Source organism: Cygnus atratus, chromosome 3 (assembly GCF_013377495.2).
Source record: "Cygnus atratus isolate AKBS03 ecotype Queensland, Australia chromosome 3, CAtr_DNAZoo_HiC_assembly, whole genome shotgun sequence".
NCBI classification, from domain to species: Eukaryota; Metazoa; Chordata; class Aves; order Anseriformes; family Anatidae; genus Cygnus; species Cygnus atratus.
In genome coordinates, this window is record NC_066364.1 from 97,227,505 (window position 1) to 97,248,147 (window position 20,643).

At 37.5% G+C, this 20,643-nt stretch overlaps 1 protein-coding gene across 1 annotated transcript in view; it reads left to right on the forward strand.

Moving 5' to 3' along the window:
- PPP2R5A (protein phosphatase 2 regulatory subunit B'alpha) overlaps nucleotides 1–20,643 on the forward strand; it is a 46,029-nt gene that overhangs the window by 12,628 nt on the left and 12,758 nt on the right. Inside the window, exons 2-7 of the mRNA XM_035556431.2 lie at nucleotides 5,602–5,798; nucleotides 10,936–11,037; nucleotides 16,021–16,113; nucleotides 18,384–18,514; nucleotides 18,710–18,769; nucleotides 19,985–20,093. Of these exons, the coding sequence (XP_035412324.1) occupies nucleotides 5,602–5,798; nucleotides 10,936–11,037; nucleotides 16,021–16,113; nucleotides 18,384–18,514; nucleotides 18,710–18,769; nucleotides 19,985–20,093 (692 nt within the window). The remainder of the gene's footprint in view (nucleotides 1–5,601; nucleotides 5,799–10,935; nucleotides 11,038–16,020; nucleotides 16,114–18,383; nucleotides 18,515–18,709; nucleotides 18,770–19,984; nucleotides 20,094–20,643) is intronic.

Consider the following 20,643-nt stretch of genomic DNA (forward strand, 5'->3'; position numbering starts at 1 on the left):
AAGAACAAACCTCCTTCTGCATAGGGAGCTGGTTAGTTTCTAAGACGCATGATGTTCTGTCTGACTCCCTTATCTGCCTTGCAAAGTCTGGGCTCTGTTTAGTGAAAACATGCAGAGAAACTTACTCAGCCCTTTCCAGAAATCCAGCAAGAGATGTAGGCTTCAGGACTACAGGTAATTCAAATATATATGCTGTTCAACTCTGAATAGGGGAAAAAAAAAAAAGGAAAAAAAAAAAAACACAACAGAAGCAAATAATCAAACAAACCCCTGTAAGTCTGATACGAAATGGCGCTTATTCCTTAGGCAGCATTTTTTTTTCTGTATGGGGGGGGAAAAAAAGAAAATACTGGTGACGAGATTCCTTGGATACCTAACATGCTGCATAATTACTGGTCTGAGTGGCCTCACCAGTTTCAGCTGGGCTGCTGAGCTACCAAAAGCTGGAAATGGGGAAACTTCTCTTACAGATGTAAGGAGTTACTGCAGGAAAGTTTTAGACCATCGGTATAGCTAAGTATACAATGAGATTTTATACAGGGGCTGCATCTTTCTTTAAAAAGGAGCTTAAAGTTGCTTTCCAGAAGAAGAAAAAAAAAAATGGAAATCAACTAGTTAATGTATAATTAGGATTTTTCAGTTACCTCATACCTGTGAAGCTGGAGGATACGGTTACAAATGAGCTAATGAACTAACTAAACAACTTGCTGCAGCTGAAAGAGGAGTTTCTGCTCCCACCGCTAACCTTGTGCCAGGCCTGATGATCATCAGGCCCCTCCAGAAGCCATCTAACCTCACTAATATGGCCATGTTATTGAGTTAAAGCAGCTCGCAGAAGGGGCTGACAAGTTGCAGAGCCGGTGTTGAGGGATGGATGTGACTGGGAGCAGGGGAGGGGAAGGGAGGAATAAATGACAAGGGAGTAGAAGGGCAAGAGACCTCTTTCCTCTTTGTCAGCGAACCATTGTGCTGCCTGCCAAGCTGCAGACACAGACTTCTGAGAACCTGGAAAGATATTGTCTCCTCTCGTAACATCAACTGCATCAAAACTCGATTTTTTAACAATGCCTCCTTACCAGGTCTGTAGCACAAACACTGACACTTTCAGGTGCTTCAGGAGATTGCAATGACAGTGTACACAAGAACTGCACAGAACAAAAATAAAATTTAATATGAGGTTAGGCAGGTTTCCTTATGCTTGACTTGCGTAGGCTAGGCCAGAGATTCAACAGCGTTGATATTCAAATGATGCGAAGAAAAAAAAAACACAAGTATGATGTCTCATGGTACCTGTGCTTGTCTCTTTGTGTCAGTGTTAGGGCTTCATTCTGTGCTAGCAGATCCCACTGCCATCGAGTGCAGCTGCATGTAGCACAGTAAATATTGGAAACCTGTTACAAATGTTTGAGAGCGTTTGTTTTGCACTGGCAGGGAAAATAAGGTTTTCTGAATTTCCAGTTTGTGAAGGGAGTTCTGATTTTTTGACTTTCCAGTTGAGAGGGGAGTTCTGGGGACTTGGATTCTGCTTTCTGCTGAAGCGAGGATTGTGTTATATTCCCTGGCTTTGCACAGGAGGTCCTGGATAAACAGTTGTGTTGAGAAAGGAGAAGCATCTTTCTTTTCCTTCCAGGAGAAATGCCTGTAAACATGTAAGATAAATACACTGTGGGAAGATGTCACTGTAGTCTCCTGGATAGTGGTATGGCGGTATCTGTCTCTATAGTTATATACTCATGAGGTAGCTCAGACTGTAAAATTTCTTTCCCTATCTATATTTTGGTTGGGTCCTCCCTGAAAAAAAAAAATCATATTTTAACTCAGTGCTCCATGCTCAGACTTGGACTGATAACCTGATAAGTATTAAAGCATTTGATTTCGAAACCAATCTGTACAATCATGCAGCTTTAATGTTTAGTAACTTCTGCTCAGGAGGAGCTTGTGAGTCGACTTGTTTGTAATTTTTTATCCTTTGATATTGTGGCTACTGAATGTAATGATTAGGCTTTTGTAAACAGTAGTAGTAGTCTGTTGAGAATTTCAGTACCATGAAGTGCAAGGATCTTCAAAAGAACTGTTTTCATCAGTTACAAACATATTTTACCATCTATCGTGCAGATGACCAGAGGTGATGACAATCCTTAGAAAGAGTGATGGTTAAAATGGATCTTAATTTACAATGTTTGTTCGGTATTGGACACAACTTTTTGTCTTTAGTATTTTCTGCTGTCGTATCTGATTATGAACTGGCTCTCTGTGGTTGCCTAAAGTGTCATTAGGACCTTCCCAAGGATCTTGGGTCAACTGACAAACAGCCCTCAAACGGATGTAACAGTAGATTTAGAGTTTCCTAAGACATGCCTCTGTTGAGCAGCCTCTAGAAAATAAAGTTGAGCCAATTGGATTTTGATCACCTGAGCAGACAACATACAGACCGTTTTCTATTATTTTCTTTAAAGTGACTTTTCCAACAACATACAGCAATTTAGGGACAGGTGGTTAATAGAATTCAATCTTTGGTGTTTTTGTTTTGTTTTCCACTTGAAAGTACAACCTGTCCCTAGGGTTATTTTCTTGAAGCATCCACTGCCTACTTTGAACCTGTGTTACCTTCTGTGGTCCTCCTGGTATTTAGGGTAAGCAGTTATCATGAACTTCAGATGCATGGAATAAATCTTGATAGAAGTTACATTAAAGCTTGTTTAAAAATCATGCCACAGGTTAAACTACTAAAGCTCAAAGCTCTGGTGTTGATGCAATAATGTTGGCACAGTTTATTTTGTTCATAGAGCTGGAATAAACTATTGCAATATGATTTCACTGCAACGTAGGGTTGTCCAGCTTTTGCTGTGCTGGGACAATTAGATGTAGTTAAAGACAAGGCTTTAAAAAGCCAAGAATGCTATCTGACATGAATTTCCCCAAAGCAGGTGGTGGTTTCCATGGCACCTGTCCCAGCATTCCTGAGATACAGGTGCCATGTGTCAGGCAGGGGCTGAGCACATGAGAGGTAATGCGGATGCCGCAGGACTAGTCCTCTTGTTACCTTCCGTACAGTTTTCATCTCTTGCACGTCATTCTTTCACGATTTCCCCTTGTCATTGTGAGTAATGGACGCATGTGTAGAAGAAAATACTTTGTATGGCTTGGCTTTGAATGGTGCAAGTAAAACTGATTTATGGGCAGGCTTTTCATTTAGGAAGATGTCTAATTGAGATAGATCAGATTGCTAATGAAAGGGACTGGTGATGCGTGGCCGGAGAGATATGATCTCTATTACTCTGATGCTGAAATAAACGTGGCTAACACCGGGATTTCTTTGATGTTCTAGGGAAGGTGATAAGCGATTTGATGATTTCTTCTGAATTCTGCTTGCTTGATTTCAACTTTGTTTTAACGAGTTTGTTTTAACCACTATGAGGAGAATTCAGACGATGTCAGCTGCTTTCTAAAACTTAAAATTTTGGTTGATGAAACTTGATTTAATTGAACATCAGCCAAAGGTGCTGTATTTGCTGCACCTCACTACTGGGCTTTGCTAATGTGGAGCGTGGGCAGAAGTAAGAGCGGATCTGAGCCCTGTGTGCGGACGGCTGGCAGCGCGAGGTTAGCGTCAGGGGAAGCTGTGCGTCCTGGGGCAGTTCCGCGAGCGAGGCTTTGGGGATGTTACCCGCAGCGTGTCACTGTTATTGCTTTGTTGCTATGGTACAGGTCTTACTCATGCAACCCGCTGCCGAGTATTAGAAGATCTGAGCTGAAATGTTATGTAACTTACAAATGTTTTTACAGCTGACGTTCATTATTTTGCAGGGTGTAACGATTCACGTCTTTGGTATCGTGCGATTTGTAGATAGCCGAGCAAAAATAAGCATCTTACGACATCTGCATTCAAAAGAAAAATGGTTAAAATTGCAGAATTAGCATTCAGTAGTACGGATCGCTCTTTATGAGGGAATAATAACCTCCGGCTTTCTCAAAAGCCCGCTGAAGTTGTTATGCTCAGTTAATAAGATGTTAACTGTCAGATGGCAAAAGGGAGTGCAATGCAATACAGTATTTTGGTGTTTGGACTTCCAGCGCACGGCGAGCAGTTGGGATTACAGTGGAGGCATTTCAGGCCATTTTAGCAATTACTTTTTTGCTTGTATGGAAATGCAAGAATTCTGTCAGATAATTACTGAATGCTAAAACCCCTGTTGTTGTTCTGGCCACTAAGTGGGAGGTGCTTTGGTAAGGAACTTGAGCAACTGGCTTTGTCAAAGACTGTCGGAGTTGTTAAATTTACAAACTTAAAGTTTGCTTATTTAGAATACTCCTAAAACAATAAAGAGAAGTGTGAGACCTTTCTGTGTTTTGTTCAACCTTTAAACTGAGAGTTAAGATTTTCAACATCCAGTGTTACAAGGCCCTGTTCCTTTCCTTGTTGTGCTAATTTCCTTCTGAGGAAGCAGCAGCATTAATGTAAATGCTGCAGGGAATGAATGAAGCTAAGGGATTAGGTAGTCTGGCTATAGACAGGTCTTGAAAGTTTTACAGGGAGAAAGCATTCCTTAGTCCCAGATGAAACTGGGAATAAAAATTTTTCAGCAGAACAGGTGAAATCCCAACTGACTGATAGAAGAGCTGATACTATTGCTGGAGTGACTAAGAACCCCAATGAGCAAAGCAAAAAAGCAAACAAAGGGCACTTGGGTTCTCAGCGTATATCTAGGCAGTATGACATTCATCGGATTTCTCAGTTAAAACCACGGCTGCTTTTGCTGTGATCCTGCAACTTCCGAACAGTTATAATATTTTGAGGATGTATTATATTTTTGAAGTATACAGTACTCAATAATCCATCTGCTGTAGAGCTAGTGTGAAATATTAATGGAGGAATTCTGCTTATCTACTGCTAGAGAAACTGCACCATGAAATGATGATGCAGACTCATAGACAAACACATTGTCCTAACGGGCCAAAGATGCTGGAAAGCCTGACATGACTAAGATCGTGATAAATTATTTAAACCAAAGCATGAACATTCAGGATTAATCCTTTTGAAATATTGGAGTTGATTTTTAAGAGAAACGTCCATCACATGCTATCAAAAGTATGTGAGGTATGTTGCATCATGGTTTAAAAAAAAGAAAAAAAAAGACAAAGTTCCTTCAAAGCAGATTTTACAGCTTTTAAGCAGGTTATATAATAAAGGATTAGGGAACAGAATGAGACAAATCGGATGAATGAAAGGTTAGTATGATGCACTGCTTGTGTATGTGACTTTTGGTGAGGGCGAGTTGGTACTTACTAATGTCTGTGTATCTCAAATAAAATTAATTCACTTATTTTCCATATGTACAATTACAACCTTATATTTATTCATTATTTCTGTGAAATAGAAGTTTTGAATAGTGACTTTTTTCATTCTAGCATACTTAAACAGATCCATTCAGTATCTTTCTGTTTTTACAGTATTGTCTATTAATTTGCTGGCCCTGCATCATACCATTCCTCAGTTACAGATCTGACACATTACGCGAATTTTAGTCAACAGAACAGATTTAGTAATCCCGAGTTCGCTTCTATGGATTTAGGTGGTTTTTTTTTTCTTTCCTTTTACAGATGCTACATCCAATGAACAGCAAGATCTCTTTTGTCAGAAGTTGCAGCAGTGTTGTATACTCTTTGACTTCATGGACTCTGTTTCAGACCTGAAAAGCAAGGAAATTAAGAGAGCAACACTGAATGAACTGGTTGAATATGTTTCAACAAATCGTGGAGTGATTGTTGAATCAGCTTATGCTGACATAGTGAAAATGGTAAGTAGAATCTGGAATGGAATGTTCATGTGATATTTTAAATTTGAATAAAATATCCTAAATGAATCAGTTTACAATTGTAATGGCACCTAACTCAGAATTGCTGTTGGTTTTTTTTCTGCTTATAAAATATAATATCATTTGTTAATGATATCTTGGCTTACAGGCTTGCAAAGAAAAACCAAACACGCTACTTGTGTGTTATAATTATTAGCTGAAATATGATACTTTCAGGGTAATTAAAATGAAAGAACTGGTATACTGCAGATGCTTGCATTCTGGATAAGCTTTGAAGTCATTCTCATTCAGAAAATGGAAATATTTCAGTGCTACCTGTTTTTGTTTTGTTAAGAATGGCAGTGGAATGACAGTGTAAGGTCTTCTGGTAAAGATTCTTGTGGGTGCTAGTGTCAACAGAAAGGTTTATCAGTGTAAGAAAACGACTGTGCTTTGTAAATACTTGGTGTGGTTGTTTGTTACTGTTTGGGCCTTGGAGAGCTGTGCTGGATTAGTCTAAGTGGTCTTCTCGAGTTGTAAACCACAGAATGACTTGTACCATGCAATTTCTACAAATGGCTTGTTGAATAAGCAACAAAATATGTGGCCGTATCTGCTGACTTTCCCAGATTTTAATATGCATTTTCAAATGCTACAGAAGTGCTGTTTTACATATAACTACTACTCCACGTGCAGGGAACATAGCTGAAGGACTATTAAAATACTTCAGAATGTTTTCAAAACTGATTTGTCTAGATATTTGAAATGTAAAAATAATGTGTTTAGTCCCCTTGCATTTAGGCTAACGGTTGTCTAAATGTTGGTTAAGTTTATGTATGCACAATGCTGACTTTGAAAGTAGCTATTGGGTGGGTAAGCAGACTTAAGCATGTGGCCTGCAACTTTTTATGGTTTTCTATACACTGAAATCTTTTTTTCCTTCAGTGTTGTTTTTATCTGTTTGTTTGTTATATTTTTTTCTTTCTAAGAACATTAATATAAACAAGTGTAGAAATTATACTGTTATACTGAAGAGCTAAGATATATTGAAACACTTCTAATAATATTGTCTGTTTCACCAAATGCTTCCTAATCTTCACAAAAGATCTAGGACACTTCTGTTTTTCATTTATTTATTTTAAAGGAGATGTGTTTCCTTACTAAGTGTTTTTTTTTTACCCAACAATATAAAGGACAGAGTCTATCCACCTATTCCTCAGCTTTTTTCCCCCACTGCTGGTGGCAACAAGCCTGAATCCTTGTAGTATTTTCTTACTCTGTGACTCTGTGTGTTCTCTGTAGCATCCTGTTCAAAGAAAGAGTACACTAACTAGCCTACCATACTTGTTGAAGGGTGAAGAGATTTTCTTTTATGTTGGAGCTGCTTCCTTTCCTTGGAGATATGGTGTTAAACTGTTCTTTTGAGGATGTTGTGGTTGTTGTGCAAATGATTGGGCTCTGTGGATGCTTATTTTTCTTTCCAACAACCTTCCATCTCCTTTTCTCCCTTAAAATGACAGAAAATGAAGAAGGCCTTAAATGCTCAATGAGAGCTTTTCCAGAGCTTGAGACAAAAGATCCCTCCAAGCCTGAACAGTATTTCTAGTCTCCCTGGCAACTGGCAGCAGCAAAGGTCTTTGCTATGAATTGGGACTAAGTACCAGCTTTCAGAAAGAGCTCTGGATGGGTCTCCCCCTTCAAACAACACGTGTGTCAGGTTTGAGGCCTTTCTTTGTAGCTTCTATGAGTTGTAGAACTTTTCTTTTTTTAATTTATTTTTCAGACTTTTTTTTTCTCTTCAGTGTTAGTGTATTAAAAGAAAAGGCATTTGATTTTTTTTTTCCAGAGTTTGAAGGATAGTGTTTTTGAGGCAAAAAAAGTAGAAATCAGCCTTAGTGAATCCTAACTACCATGGCTGGTTGTAAAGGATGAACGGGCCGCAGCAGTCTCCTTAGAAAAGCCAGAGTGGCCTTGGTGACAGAAACAGAGCTAATTTCTTTCCAAAGCCCCTTGTCTTTCCCTAGGCCTGGGACCCCTTTCCTGCAGCTTGCAGAGGAAGCAGCACTGTTTCATTGGAATCACCTTTGTCTTAGGGAGGCAAAGTCAACAATCCCTTACAGATATCAAGAGGAAAAAAATTGTTGCTGAGCAGTGCGTAGGCAAGGTGTGTGCAGGTGAGGAGGTCTCCTAGCCTTCCTTCCCTTCACATGGTCTCTGATGCCTTGATAGCTGCTGAGCCAAAACCACGCAGTCATGCCTCCTGTAACTGTCCCTGCTCTGCTTGGATCCCGAGGTAGGCAGCACTGGTTGAAATTATGCTAATATATTTTCAGGCCATCAAGGATGGAATAAGATTATAAAAATATCTTTGTTTAGATGTGCAGGATTATTTTTTGGTGTACTAGGCAACCTGATTTTTCTGTAATTCCATTGCCAAAGTCTTTGTGTTAAGAACTGAGGAAGAGTTTTGCTTACAAATAGTTTTGAAGGGGTAGCACAAAGGGCTGTGCACCTTCTTTCTAGGTCATCCAAAATTAGCAGTTCCTCAGTCTGGAAATTGTCTATTGAAAGTACTCCGAAGCTAACAGCAAATTAGAGGTTGGCATTACAAGTCTTTTAAAAGTTTTAAAACCTCCTGGGAACCTCGAAAGCTATAGCCTGTACCAGGTTTGGCAGAAATGTCCCTCCAGCACACATTGCTCCTCCGTCTCCTTTTGCCTGCCAACCTCCCCTCATTTCCCACCAGCGTTTAGAAATCTAATGTCAGTGAGGTTATGCTAGTAGCCTGCATGAGCTGTGTATTCAGAATTTCAAAAGACACTAGGTATCCCTGTCTGCATGCTAAGAAATCAGGATTGATTCTAGTATCTCTCCAAATGTTTAGCTTCCTTGGGAAGTGTAGAGACAATAGGGCATTCCTTTCTATTAAAAACTAATTAAAAAAATGCTGTATCTTAATACTTTAACTGATACATTTTCAGATGTCACTTTACAAAAGTTTCTAAGACTTAGGAAGCTAATGCTGAGTTTCTCTGGAAACTGATCCACCTGCAAAAGCCTGTAAAAATTTGTTATGATTTGTACGTCTCACATCACTGTTTTGGGATAAGACCTCCCCTTTACAAATGAAAAGGGGTGTTTTAAAGAATATGAGAGGATATGCAGAAGAGTTTGCCCATTGAACAGCAATGAGGGTTTTAACCCAAACCACGTTTTGATCAATATTATTAGCAAGACATTAGTAGAAGAAGCAGATGAAACTGGTAGCAAAATTATTTTAACCATAATGAATTCATTGAAGCAGTTCTTTAGCGGAGACTGGTTAGTACAAAACTTGTATACAGCTTGTTCTAAGATTTTTCTAGAGAAAGAGACTGGTAGTGCTAGTAGAGGTATGGAATACTCTGGAAATCATAAAATTAGTTTTTGAAAGATCTGGCAGAGAGAACTGCTGTTTTTCTGCTACAGAAATATGTTTGGTAGTTTAATACCTTTGTTTTGGACTATAAACTTTAACTGGATCAGTTCAGCAAGATGCATCTAGAAATAAAAGGATGTATTGTCAAGAGATGTTACCAGAAGACTTGTAAGCAGATGTAGGGTAGCCTCAGTAGGGGACTGATTTGTATGTTGAATGTTTTTTGTGGATCTTCTCTTGCATACCTAATAAGAGTAGACGTTATCAAGTAACAGAACCAAGACTTGGTCCTTGGCTTTTAATAAAATGCAAATTCTCTCAAACTCCTGTTTTTCCCCTCCTTCCCCCAGCCAATTTTACTTGTGTCCCGTTATGTTTGCAACACCAAACAACTGCAATGCTGCTTCTGTTGTTCAGAAAACTAGGAGATCGTGCTCTAATGGCCATCCACACAGAACATCATCGCCCTTCTAGTCTAGAGCAGCAGTACCTGCAGCTTTAACGTGTCTAGCAGGTCACAGGGACGGGGCATAGAATGGAGGGCATGGGAGGAATTGAAAAGTGAGTTCATGCAGTAGCTTTAAGTCTTGTTTAATGAAGAAGCTGATTTGGCTATGCAAAGCCAGCTGGGTGACTTCAGGATCTTTTCAAGCCCTCTTGCAGGATCCTTCCAACACCTTGGAGACTCCGTGGAAGCTGTACAGTAGCATTTGCTGCGAACTGTCAAACAGTCTTTCTTTTGTGCTTAGCAGGGTTGGATGGTTAGCAGCTATTTGAAACAGGTTTGATCGAAGAGGCTAATGTGCTTGAGAGTTAATTGGAAAAATTGGGTTAAACGTGTTCCTGAGAGAACAGTAGAAAATGCAGAAATGAAGCTAACTTCATGTTCTCTATTGTTCGTGTTAAAGAGATTTAAAATCCAGTGTGTTGCATCTGGCAGATGACATGACATTTATTTTTCTTTTGACATGTGAAAGATGGGTCTTCTATCCAGACTTGCATATACTTGAAAAATCCCCTTTAAATTCACTCTTTTGAAATTGATTTGATATGACTATTTTGCTACTGAATTGCTTTGATTACCATTTTTCTGTGTTTTTTTTTTTGTTGTTCTAAGTTACTCTGTGGTTAGATCAAAAGGTTACAATTGTTACATAAGTTTGACTTCCCCAAACCTTGAAATATCTTGAAATGATGGAAGATGAAAAACTGTAAACAGTTCTTCAGCTCTTTCTTACAAGTAAAGAACACCTTGAAATGAAGTTAAGTGAAGAACTCTGAAATTAGACATATTTTGGGATTGTCTGTCTTACATGTGAAGAGATCTGTTTAAATCACAATTCGTTAGTCATGCTGTATTTGATGTCTTATATAAAACTTCAGCTCTTGATGTCACATAGTTTAAAAAAAAATTTATTAAGGAGGAAACAAAATGTTCTTTTAACTTTAATGGCTCTGGAGAAAAAAATAGATATGACAATATCTAACTGCAAATCTGTAAAACAATGAAGTCAAAAATTAATTTATTGTTATTTTCATTAGCCTGCTTCATGCTTTTCTCTGTTTGAATTCAGGGCTTTTAAAAAATGTAAAGAAAAAGATTATTTTTTTTTATTAGCTGGTGTCATTTCATGTACTTTTAGGATAAAAGCAATAACTTGCTCAGTGTGCTCTGTGGAAGAATAACAAGTAATAGAATTAAACTTCATTTTTTTGTTACAGATTAGTTCTAATATTTTCAGAACACTTCCACCTAGCGATAACCCAGATTTTGATCCAGAAGAAGATGAGCCAACTCTTGAAGCCTCATGGCCCCACATACAGGTGTGTGATTCCTTTATTTTCAAATCATCTTGTAAGGCAAGAACCAGGAATGCATACTTGAGTAGTTTTTTGCCTTTGATATGAACTTCAGAATTGATCTTTATGAGTATAAGTGAGTTTCTGTGCTCATAAGGGAAAAAAGTGGTTGTTTTTCTTGCATGTATAAATATGGCAGAATGTAAGCATTCCAAATTGCTTAAATGCTCTTTTTTTGTTTTGTTTTGTTTTTGTTTTAAATAGAGCGATTGTGTTAATGAAGTGTGGTGTGTGTATATATATGTCTTAAAATTGTGTGGGTATTTTAGGTAATTATGTTCTTTATTTAAGAGATTGTTTTCTGAACTTGAGCAATTTTTGTATGATTTCAATGAAATATAAGCAGATGTTAGCAATTCAGTTTCTTGTGACAGTAACAAAAATGGAGCAATAGCCTTTATTTGTCTTTTGAGCAAGAAATAGATATCTCCTCATTCTTCCCACCCTCTTCCCTCCCTCTGTGCAAAAACTTTACAATATAGGCGTTGTTGTTTGGTAACAGTTGGTTAGTTATTCTATTGTTGCGCTCCTGTACCAATCACGTGATTTTTATAGCATTGCTGTATCAATCACGTGACTGACTTGCACTACTGATGAATTTTTCTCAATAAACTGTTAAAAGTTGAGCAATCCTAAGTCACTTTGTAATCATCCAAGTTCATATCTCAGGTTATTCATTGCTGAATTCGTAAAAGTAGTATCTGTTAAATAAAATTTATCGTGTAGCAACTCCTAATAGTGGGTAGAAGAGTAATAGCTGCTGCATATCTGTGTACCATCTGCTCCTCTCTCTCAGGGGAGTTGGGATGCTACTCTGTCCTCATAATACCACATGGACATATATGTCCCTGTATATCAATGATATAATATAATATAATCAAGAAATGCTGTTATTAAAGCCTGGACTTCTAATACTGGATACTTAAAACTTCCATGTTCAGGATAGTATTTCAGACTTAAACCAAGTAAGAAACAAGATATCACAAAAAATAGCTGTGCAGGCTAAAGGCTGTGATAATAATTAGCTCATGGATGTCTGAGTCTAATTTGTAGGAGAAATGGCTATGCCTCAAATAATGACGAGGCTTGATTGGGCAGGGGGAGGTCTGCATAAGGACTATGCAAATGTCTCTTATGGTCGGTAGAGGCATCATCATCTGACTTCAAAATGCCCGTCTCTCAGGAGTAAAACTTGTAAATGTTTTCTCAGTTCACTTTAGGACATAAGTAGACTACAGTTCTTTTTATAGAAAAACGCTTGTGGTTTCTGTGACCACTTCACTTTGTGCTTTATGCTTGTCTAAGAGAAATTGAAAGAGTATTGTGTTATTATTTGAAATTTTATTTTCAGTGTTTGTCTTTTTCTAAATGAGTTTTGGCCAGGCTGCCTGATTATTGATCGTGGATTTCCTTCTCCTGTGTCAGTTATTCATCCTGTCCTTGGAACAGATTTGCTCACTGCAGCACAGTGACAACAGTTTGTGTTCTCCCGTCCTTTCTTTTACATTTCATGTGCCCACAACTGGATGGTAGAATGCAAAATTCTGATCTGTCACATAGCCCATTTTCTGGGAGGGGGAAGAAGAAAAAATCTGAATCTCTACTGTTCTTTGTTCTGTTGAATCTGTTGACACTTCTCTATACAATAACATCATATATAATGGGTTAGTAACTTACCAGCAGCATGCATAGCCACTACAAAAGACTGTAGACCTACGTTGAAACTGGTGCGACATGAAAGACATAGCTTTAAAGCAATGCTTCAGACAGTTGTAGCAACTAAACTAGGGTGCAGAGGCTGGCGTTAGTCACCCTGTGTTTCTATTTAGGGACCTGTGGATGGTAGAGTTGTTAAAGCAATAATATTCTAGTGGTCCCTGCAAGAAGGAACACGGAATCACCAAAGTGTAATAGGAATTATCTGCTCTTTTACCCAAGCAGACCAGTTTTTGAGAACTGGAACTACCAAAGCCAACAGTTCTCCCATGATTTAGTAGTATTTCTAATGGTAACCCTTCACTTACACTCAGGAAAGTTGAGCATACCTGTCTGTTTTTTGTTTGTTTGTTTGTTTTAAGGTAGGAGCAGCCAGTGTCTGTTGCAGATAGAATCCATCCTTACTATCCTTGTTGATACTTAGGGTTGTGCTTCTGAGTTTGCAAGCCTTAGCTTACAGGAGAGGGGTGCCTGTCCAGAAATGGCCATTACCGCTTGCTTCCTGGAACACCTTGGATAAAGCTTCATGGATTTCCCAAGGTTCCCAAGGAACTCCAGAGTTACTCGACACTTTTACCAGCTCTGCAACTCGCTTTTGAGCACAGATTGAATAGCTAGCTGTTCAGGGATTTTTGAGCCGTAAATGTTTGTTTTTCTGAAAGCTCCTCTCTTAAGAACAATAGCAACAATTGAGGTTCTGCAATAGCAAGAATTATACAAAGCATTCAAACAGTGACTAATGCATCTTCTGTCTGTTGTAGAAATGAGACATGCTGCTAATTAGTTGTCCATCAGATATTGAGAATCTTGCGTTAATATTGATTTGTTCTACTTTGTAGACGAGGCACACCTATTCCAAAACCTTGGGTTTGGTTCTGATTGATACCCTAAAGTTAATCTTGGGCAGTTTGTACCAAGACGCTGTTAGAGCATTATGCTTTAGCCTAGTTCTTCTGCTGGATGTTTATCCCTGTTCCCATATCTATCTATGGAAAGAAGCCATAATTGTCCTCCCTGCCCACCCTTGCTTTAGGGGAAGCAAAACATACCCGTTTAGGCTTCACTCATAAGAGGCACTGTGGCCCAATGGGATTCTAGGGGCTCCTCTGTATCCTTTCAGGTTTTAATATATTTTCTCCAGCATACATAGGACTGTGCATCTCTGTACTGTATTGTACATCAGTATCTTCCTGGAATATGCCTGGCTTTCATTTGTCGCTGACATGGCTTCATAGTGTGGCTGGATCTTTGTTATCCCATGGTTAATGAGCATTCAGGACCAGTATTCATCCCTTCTTTGCTCAGTTCAATAGTTTCTTGTGGCTTAGCAGAGCTTTTTCTTGTCTTTTTAACTGTCTTCGCAATCGCTGAGTTTTGTCCTGTATCTGTCTATTATTACCTGAGGCCTTCAGAATCATCTTGTCCCTTTCTTACTGATACCCTGATATTGTTTTTTCCTTTTTTTTCCCCCCTCTGGAGATAGCATCCAATATTGCATGCAGCATCACCCCGGCAGTTATCATATGACTATTATTTGTTGTAGTCACTGATAGAAATGTTTAATATATGACATAATATGTGAATATTTAATGAAATTTAATTCCAAAATTAAATCCTATAAAACTGTTAATGACTTCCCTCCAGTCATATGCTTCCCGTTTCAATACAAACCACTAACAAATTTATCTAATTTCTAGCTTGAAAAAGATCAGTAGCCATGGTCAATCTCTAAGACAGAGGATGGAGTGTGGAAATATGTATGATTACACTATTGGATTGGCTATTACCAGACTTTTAAAAATTTGTCCTCCATCGTTCTGCAACTGTTATTGTATGCTGTGTTTATGCGCAAGAAGACAAATTAAGGCTGTACAGGGAAGCTTGGATTTTATACAATTCTGTTTATATGACATTTGTGTATGTTTAGACTGTTGATTTGAAAAGCTATTGTTATGGTCTCTGTCAGAGGGGAGGAAAGAGTGAAGGGGAACTTGTGTTTTTGAGCTTCTGCTCTGCAGATACAGCATACCCCACTTGAGGCTATGCGTATTAACTGCGATCTCAAATGTTCTAGATAAAAGTACTTATTGCTGAACGTGTTTCTCAAGTGAACTTCGTAATTACGCGTTACTCAGATGTTGGCTCTTGGGGTTTTTGATAGGTACTTGTAGTGGTAATCGCTGAAATACATGCCCATGTGCATATGACCTCAATGTGGGTTTTATTCAGAAGTCCAGTCAGTGATGTCTGCATGTATCTAAACTGCATTTTAGTATTATTGCTAATTGTTTAACTATTATGGAGCTAAGACTAGGCATTGAGACCATAAGAGGCCCTGAATGTACCTAAACTGAAGACATTTTTCCTCTCAATTCTGTCTTAAGAGACGCCTGATGTGTATTTTATAAATTGGGAGAGTTGCGTGCATCCTCCCCCACCTGCCATTGTTATGGAAACAGTAATTTGTCTTGGACTTCTGATGAATCCAAAAATATGGGACTTGTGCTCTGGCTTCTTCATGCCTTTCTCTGCTACCTCAGGCCCTCGCTGTCTCTATCTCCTGTCTGTCTTTCCATCTGTGGGCCTTGCAGGATCATAGCGAATGGGGACTTGAACTCAATAGAAATAAGTACTACAAAATATAAAGGATATTGAAGGTAAATCTGCAGAAGGTCCTTTTGTTTGAATTGAATACCCAGGATATAGAAATGTAACGCTAAGCCCAACTGTTAAGCTTCTACGTATTCATTCAGCTTTTTAATGACCTTTCATCTTTGGAGCTTGCAGCTGAAACCTGGCTTCAGAAGCACTTAGCAAACTTTCTTTAATCCGTTTTTACAGAATTACATAATGTTAGAGCACTTAACTTTACCCTCAGTGTTGATAAGTGTTGGATAACTTATTTCTACATAATATGTTCTTAATATAGTAGGAAGTGTGAATTTGAGTAATACTTAGATCTTTCACTTGATTTTTGTGTTACAGTGATATCTTCAGTAAATTATTTATTAAGCTTTCTCTCTTCTGAGAGTTAAAATGTTCTGGATACTTACAGTAATTGTTACAGTAAATTCCACTAGAGGCCATGATTAAGCAGTGATGTGTTAGACCTCAGTTTCCTTTTTATACCTTTTATGTATGTAAATAGTCCCACTGACTTGGGTGGGGTATAAAATCTGTATTATGGTGTGTTTATTAACTTGTTCAAAATTTTCATTTTAATGTTTGTAGTTGGTGTATGAATTTTTCCTAAGATTTTTGGAGAGCCCGGATTTTCAGCCTAGCATTGCAAAGAGATACATTGACCAGAGATTTGTACAGCAGGTGAGTAGAGAGGTTTCCTATCTCAGATTCAAAGATGTCCTCTCAGATTTAACTTACCTGCTGGTTGTACGCTAAGGAGATAGTAAAGCTTTTGTTTTGATACTGGGTTAAACCTTAGTTGTTCCAACAATGATTTCTGCCAAACACTAAATGAACAGCGCTTCATATCGCACAGGCTATATGTAATTAGCAACTTCAGAAACACAGTTTTCAGGTGGTATCCTCAATGCTTTGCAATACAAGATTTTTGTATTTTGTATTTTGTGAATACAAGTTGTGCTTTTAATGATTTGTAACTTATTTCCAGTCAAATCAACAGTGGGCCAATTAAACTGTTTTAGTGCTTTGTAGTGCCTTTTTGTTTGTTTTTCATAGAGGTTTATAATGGGAAAACTTAGCGCAGAATTGTTTTTCCTGTGAATAACTAACTTACTGTATATGAAATGTGTTCCAGCACCTGTTAAGTTGTTACTGAATAGCGTCATTCTCATACTATCATGTGTTAAACATGGAGGGAAAATCAAGTAAGAACATACATAGGAAAAACATGGAAAATTGTTTCACCACGCAAAGTAACTATGAGCAAGAAAGTTAAGTGAGACAGTAAATATAACTCGTCAAGGCTGTATAATACAGTAACAATTTTTGTCCCATATTACGTCAGTGGGGATTTTTACCATGTCAAAATATTCATTTTTTCAAGGAAAAGCTTGAGTGAGTGCTGGCAAGCCATCAGAGTACAGCAATGAAAAATAACAACATAGATGGACACTTCCCCTTCTCACCTTCAGTGGCTGTTTATATTTCCGCTTGTTTGGTTTTACTGTTCTTGTTTGTAGGTGTTCCCTTCTCTGTTTTGTTCAACTTGCACACAAAATTCAAGGCTGAAGCTGCTGCTGACCTACTGGCCATGCAAATCCAATTTACTAATTGGACCGTGGTTCTTAGGAGCCATGTTGCAGAATTTCAGTTCCTGATGTTTTCATGTGATCTTTAGAGTACAAGAAAGTGCAATGCTCAGAAAGCTATATATGGGAGAAAAAGTGGGATAGTAACCCTGAGAAATTCCTTCTAAATGTAAAAATGAAATGAGCCCGAGCAAACTTCTTGAACAGCTGTTTCCAGTGTCTGTTGCTGGTTGGTGTAGACATACCTAAGCTTGTAGACCTGGACTGAGCAGGAGGCTGTAGTGATTTCTTGAGATAAGTTACTAACTTATTTAGCACAGTTAGTATTTCTAAATATGCTCTTACTTGGACAAACAGGAGGAAAAAAAAACAACAATAAAGTAGTGGCCTGTAATGGGATTGGAATATCTTTTGATGTCTTCAAGAGTGTGGTCTTTTCTGTATCCTTGGAAAACCTTCCACAAGCAAAAATGTATGGGAAGTCTTGCTAGCTTAGCTTATTGGGGCATTTAGTCTGTTTTAGAGAATCAGTTGATTTCATTACCTTATGCTTAATTCTTATGAATTTAGATTTTTGTAATGGTTTCTTATTAAATCTTGAATGTTGAAATTTCTTGTATAGGAACAATACCAAACATGATCATCACCCAGAATCAATAAGAAGAAAATGGGGTACGGGGGGTAGAGGGGTGGGGAGGTGTTTAGATAAAGGGAGATGGGGGAACACTGTTAGATTCAGACAGAAATGAACCAACTTCTACTTGCTGTGATTTCCCACCCCAACTCCTAGCCCATTTTTAATGCATTATCATTCTGTTAAACATATGTATCCCTCTTCTTCCCCTGGGGAAATGTGCATGATTCTTATCATAGACTTGTCTTACAAAATGATTCTGCAAAGAATTATGGGTTTAACCTTGAAGACATGAGTAGCTTATTGAAAGCTGTATTACAGGATTTTAATTAAGAAATTGTAAATATATGACACAAATTTGATTCTTTCTTATATCTTAAAGACCACTTACCTAAACCACTTACCTAAAATTTGATAATCTCATTCTTAAAATTTCATTTTTATTTTGATAGTGTAATTGTTGGAATAGCTTTGTTCATGTCTGTTGTATACAGGCTTTTTGATATGACTGAAATGAAGCTGCTAGGTTTGCTTATTAAAAAAAAAATCAGCTTTATTAAAAATCTAATTTTGAAAGTAACATTGGACATCCAAACAAAATTTTAGGTCAAACTGATTCTATTTTTTCTAATGCAAACTTGTAAGTTCAAGATAAAGCTCAAATTGGTTAGTAGCATGACAAAATTTAAGTCTTCTAAAAGTAATAAATTTCAATTTAATTTTTAAAGTTATTGGAGCTCTTTGATAGTGAAGACCCACGAGAACGTGATTTCCTAAAGACAGTTCTTCATCGAATTTATGGAAAATTCCTTGGTTTACGAGCATTCATCAGGAAACAGATTAACAACATTTTCCTCAGGTACGCTCTGTCTGGCTGTATGTCTGTCTAGGTTGAGCAATATTTTATATTACCTTCATGGTCTGTGACTGCAGTGATTTGTTCTTGAATGAAAAGACCTGGTTTTGATCTGTGATCAGGCTTTCAAATATCTAAAATTTGTTAAAGATTTTTTTTTTGAATCTATCTTTCAATTTTTGTCTCTTTTCATAACAGGTTTATATATGAAACAGAGCACTTCAATGGTGTTGCTGAACTTCTTGAGATATTAGGAAGGTAAGTTTGATCTGACAGAAAAAATATGAAGTGTTATTGTGGGTGTTTGCTTCAGCTTTCTTGCTTTGGAAATGGGAAAGGGAGGAGTATAGTAATGAGTGATAAAGTGCAGTCACTGATATAATCTAATACTGTCTTAGTTACCATGTGAATATAAAATTAGGATATCAAGTATAAATTGTTCTTTTTCAGTACAAGTTTTAAAGATGACAGGCAAAATATTTCTCAAGAGTCCTTGCTTGTGAGGAATATATCCAATAAAGGACATGTTCTCTGACTCAGACAACGAATGTTTACTTTTCACCTCACATTGAATAAAATGCTTTAATCTTCAGCAGGCTGGTTTTGTTTAAGTTATATTCAGGAAAGCCTTGTAAGCGTTTTAGTTACCATTTTTGCCATTAATTCACTAATTTCATTTTTACCTCTTAAGTTCTTTGTGGTAGCATTTTACTAGTTTTCTAAAACTGTCACTGATATATTCACAGTAGAAAACTTTATAAATATTACTGCCTTGCTAAAAATCCAAAGACTGTGCAAATATCATGGAAAAAATCATAATGAAAATCAAGTGAAAGGGATACTGTTTTCTCAAATTAATCTAAAATCTAGAGGAAAAAAAAAACCACACACACACCAAAAAAAAAAAAAAAACCTCCTGAAGGACTGCTGTTCTACAAGTGACTCTTCAAAGAAGATTATTGAGTGAGTGACAACTTTTTAACTTCATTTTTGTACAGAAAAGTTGTTCGACAATCTCAGAATAAGTGTCCAAACTGCAATGTTAAAATAGCATAAAAATTATATACCATCTATTTTTTTCTCCTGCAAGGCAGGTTGTCTTAAGTGACTCTGTGCAAAATGAATCAGCTTCCTGATGTGTGTAAGCTTTACCATTAAACAGCAAGACTTACTGTAGATTTTTTTGCCTAATGGAGGTCATGATAAAAATACTTCAGCCTCATCTGAAGAGTATTATTGGATGTCTACTGTGGTTCTCTTGTATTCCTACCAAGAGGCCAGACTTGCACGATGCCAACACTTTAGAGATTGTGCATATGTGAAGTTATTTTATGGCTTCATAATTATCAGGTTTAATTTATAGGAATTCTCGATTTCTTGATAGGAAAAAATGTGTTGTTTTTGGTGGTGGTGGTGGTGATGGTGGTGCCTTTTTTAAAAATAAAAATAAATCCAACTTCTTCATGTTTTCAGTATTATCAATGGTTTTGCACTGCCACTGAAAGCAGAACACAAACAGTTCCTTATGAAAGTTCTGATTCCCATGCATACTGCAAAGGGATTAGCTTTGTTTCATGCACAGGTAAGCTTTTACCTATTTTTCAGAGTTGTGGTTTTCTCTGTATTTGCATTTGACACTAATGAAAATTTAAAGCAGTATGTGTTATAATGTCAATATTCTGAGGTATTTGCAAGTGCAATCTCAGATACCTATTTATTTTTAAGATCTTACATATCTTGTCTAAATGTTAATTTTGAGATATTTAGCATATATTAAAAACGATAGACTGTAACAGCAATTCGAAGTCACATCAGCTGAAGTTTTTGTGGTTTGCTACTCAGTCACACTTTAATCCCAGGACCTTGTTCCATTGCTACTTCGTTTATGTAACTTAAATGCTGTGTATAAAGGAACCTTGAGTATGGCCAGGTGCTTATTTCGGAAGTGCTTTTTTATTTCTAAAATTCCAGTGACTGAAGGGAGGGGAAGGGTGTTGGATATAAATGGCGAAAATGCATAATAGCTCTCCAGATCAGCCAGAAATTATGTAGATCCATGACATGCTGTCAAAATGTTGCAGTTATTCATTTGACTTCCATCCTTATACTTAGCACAGACGTTCATCATCTTA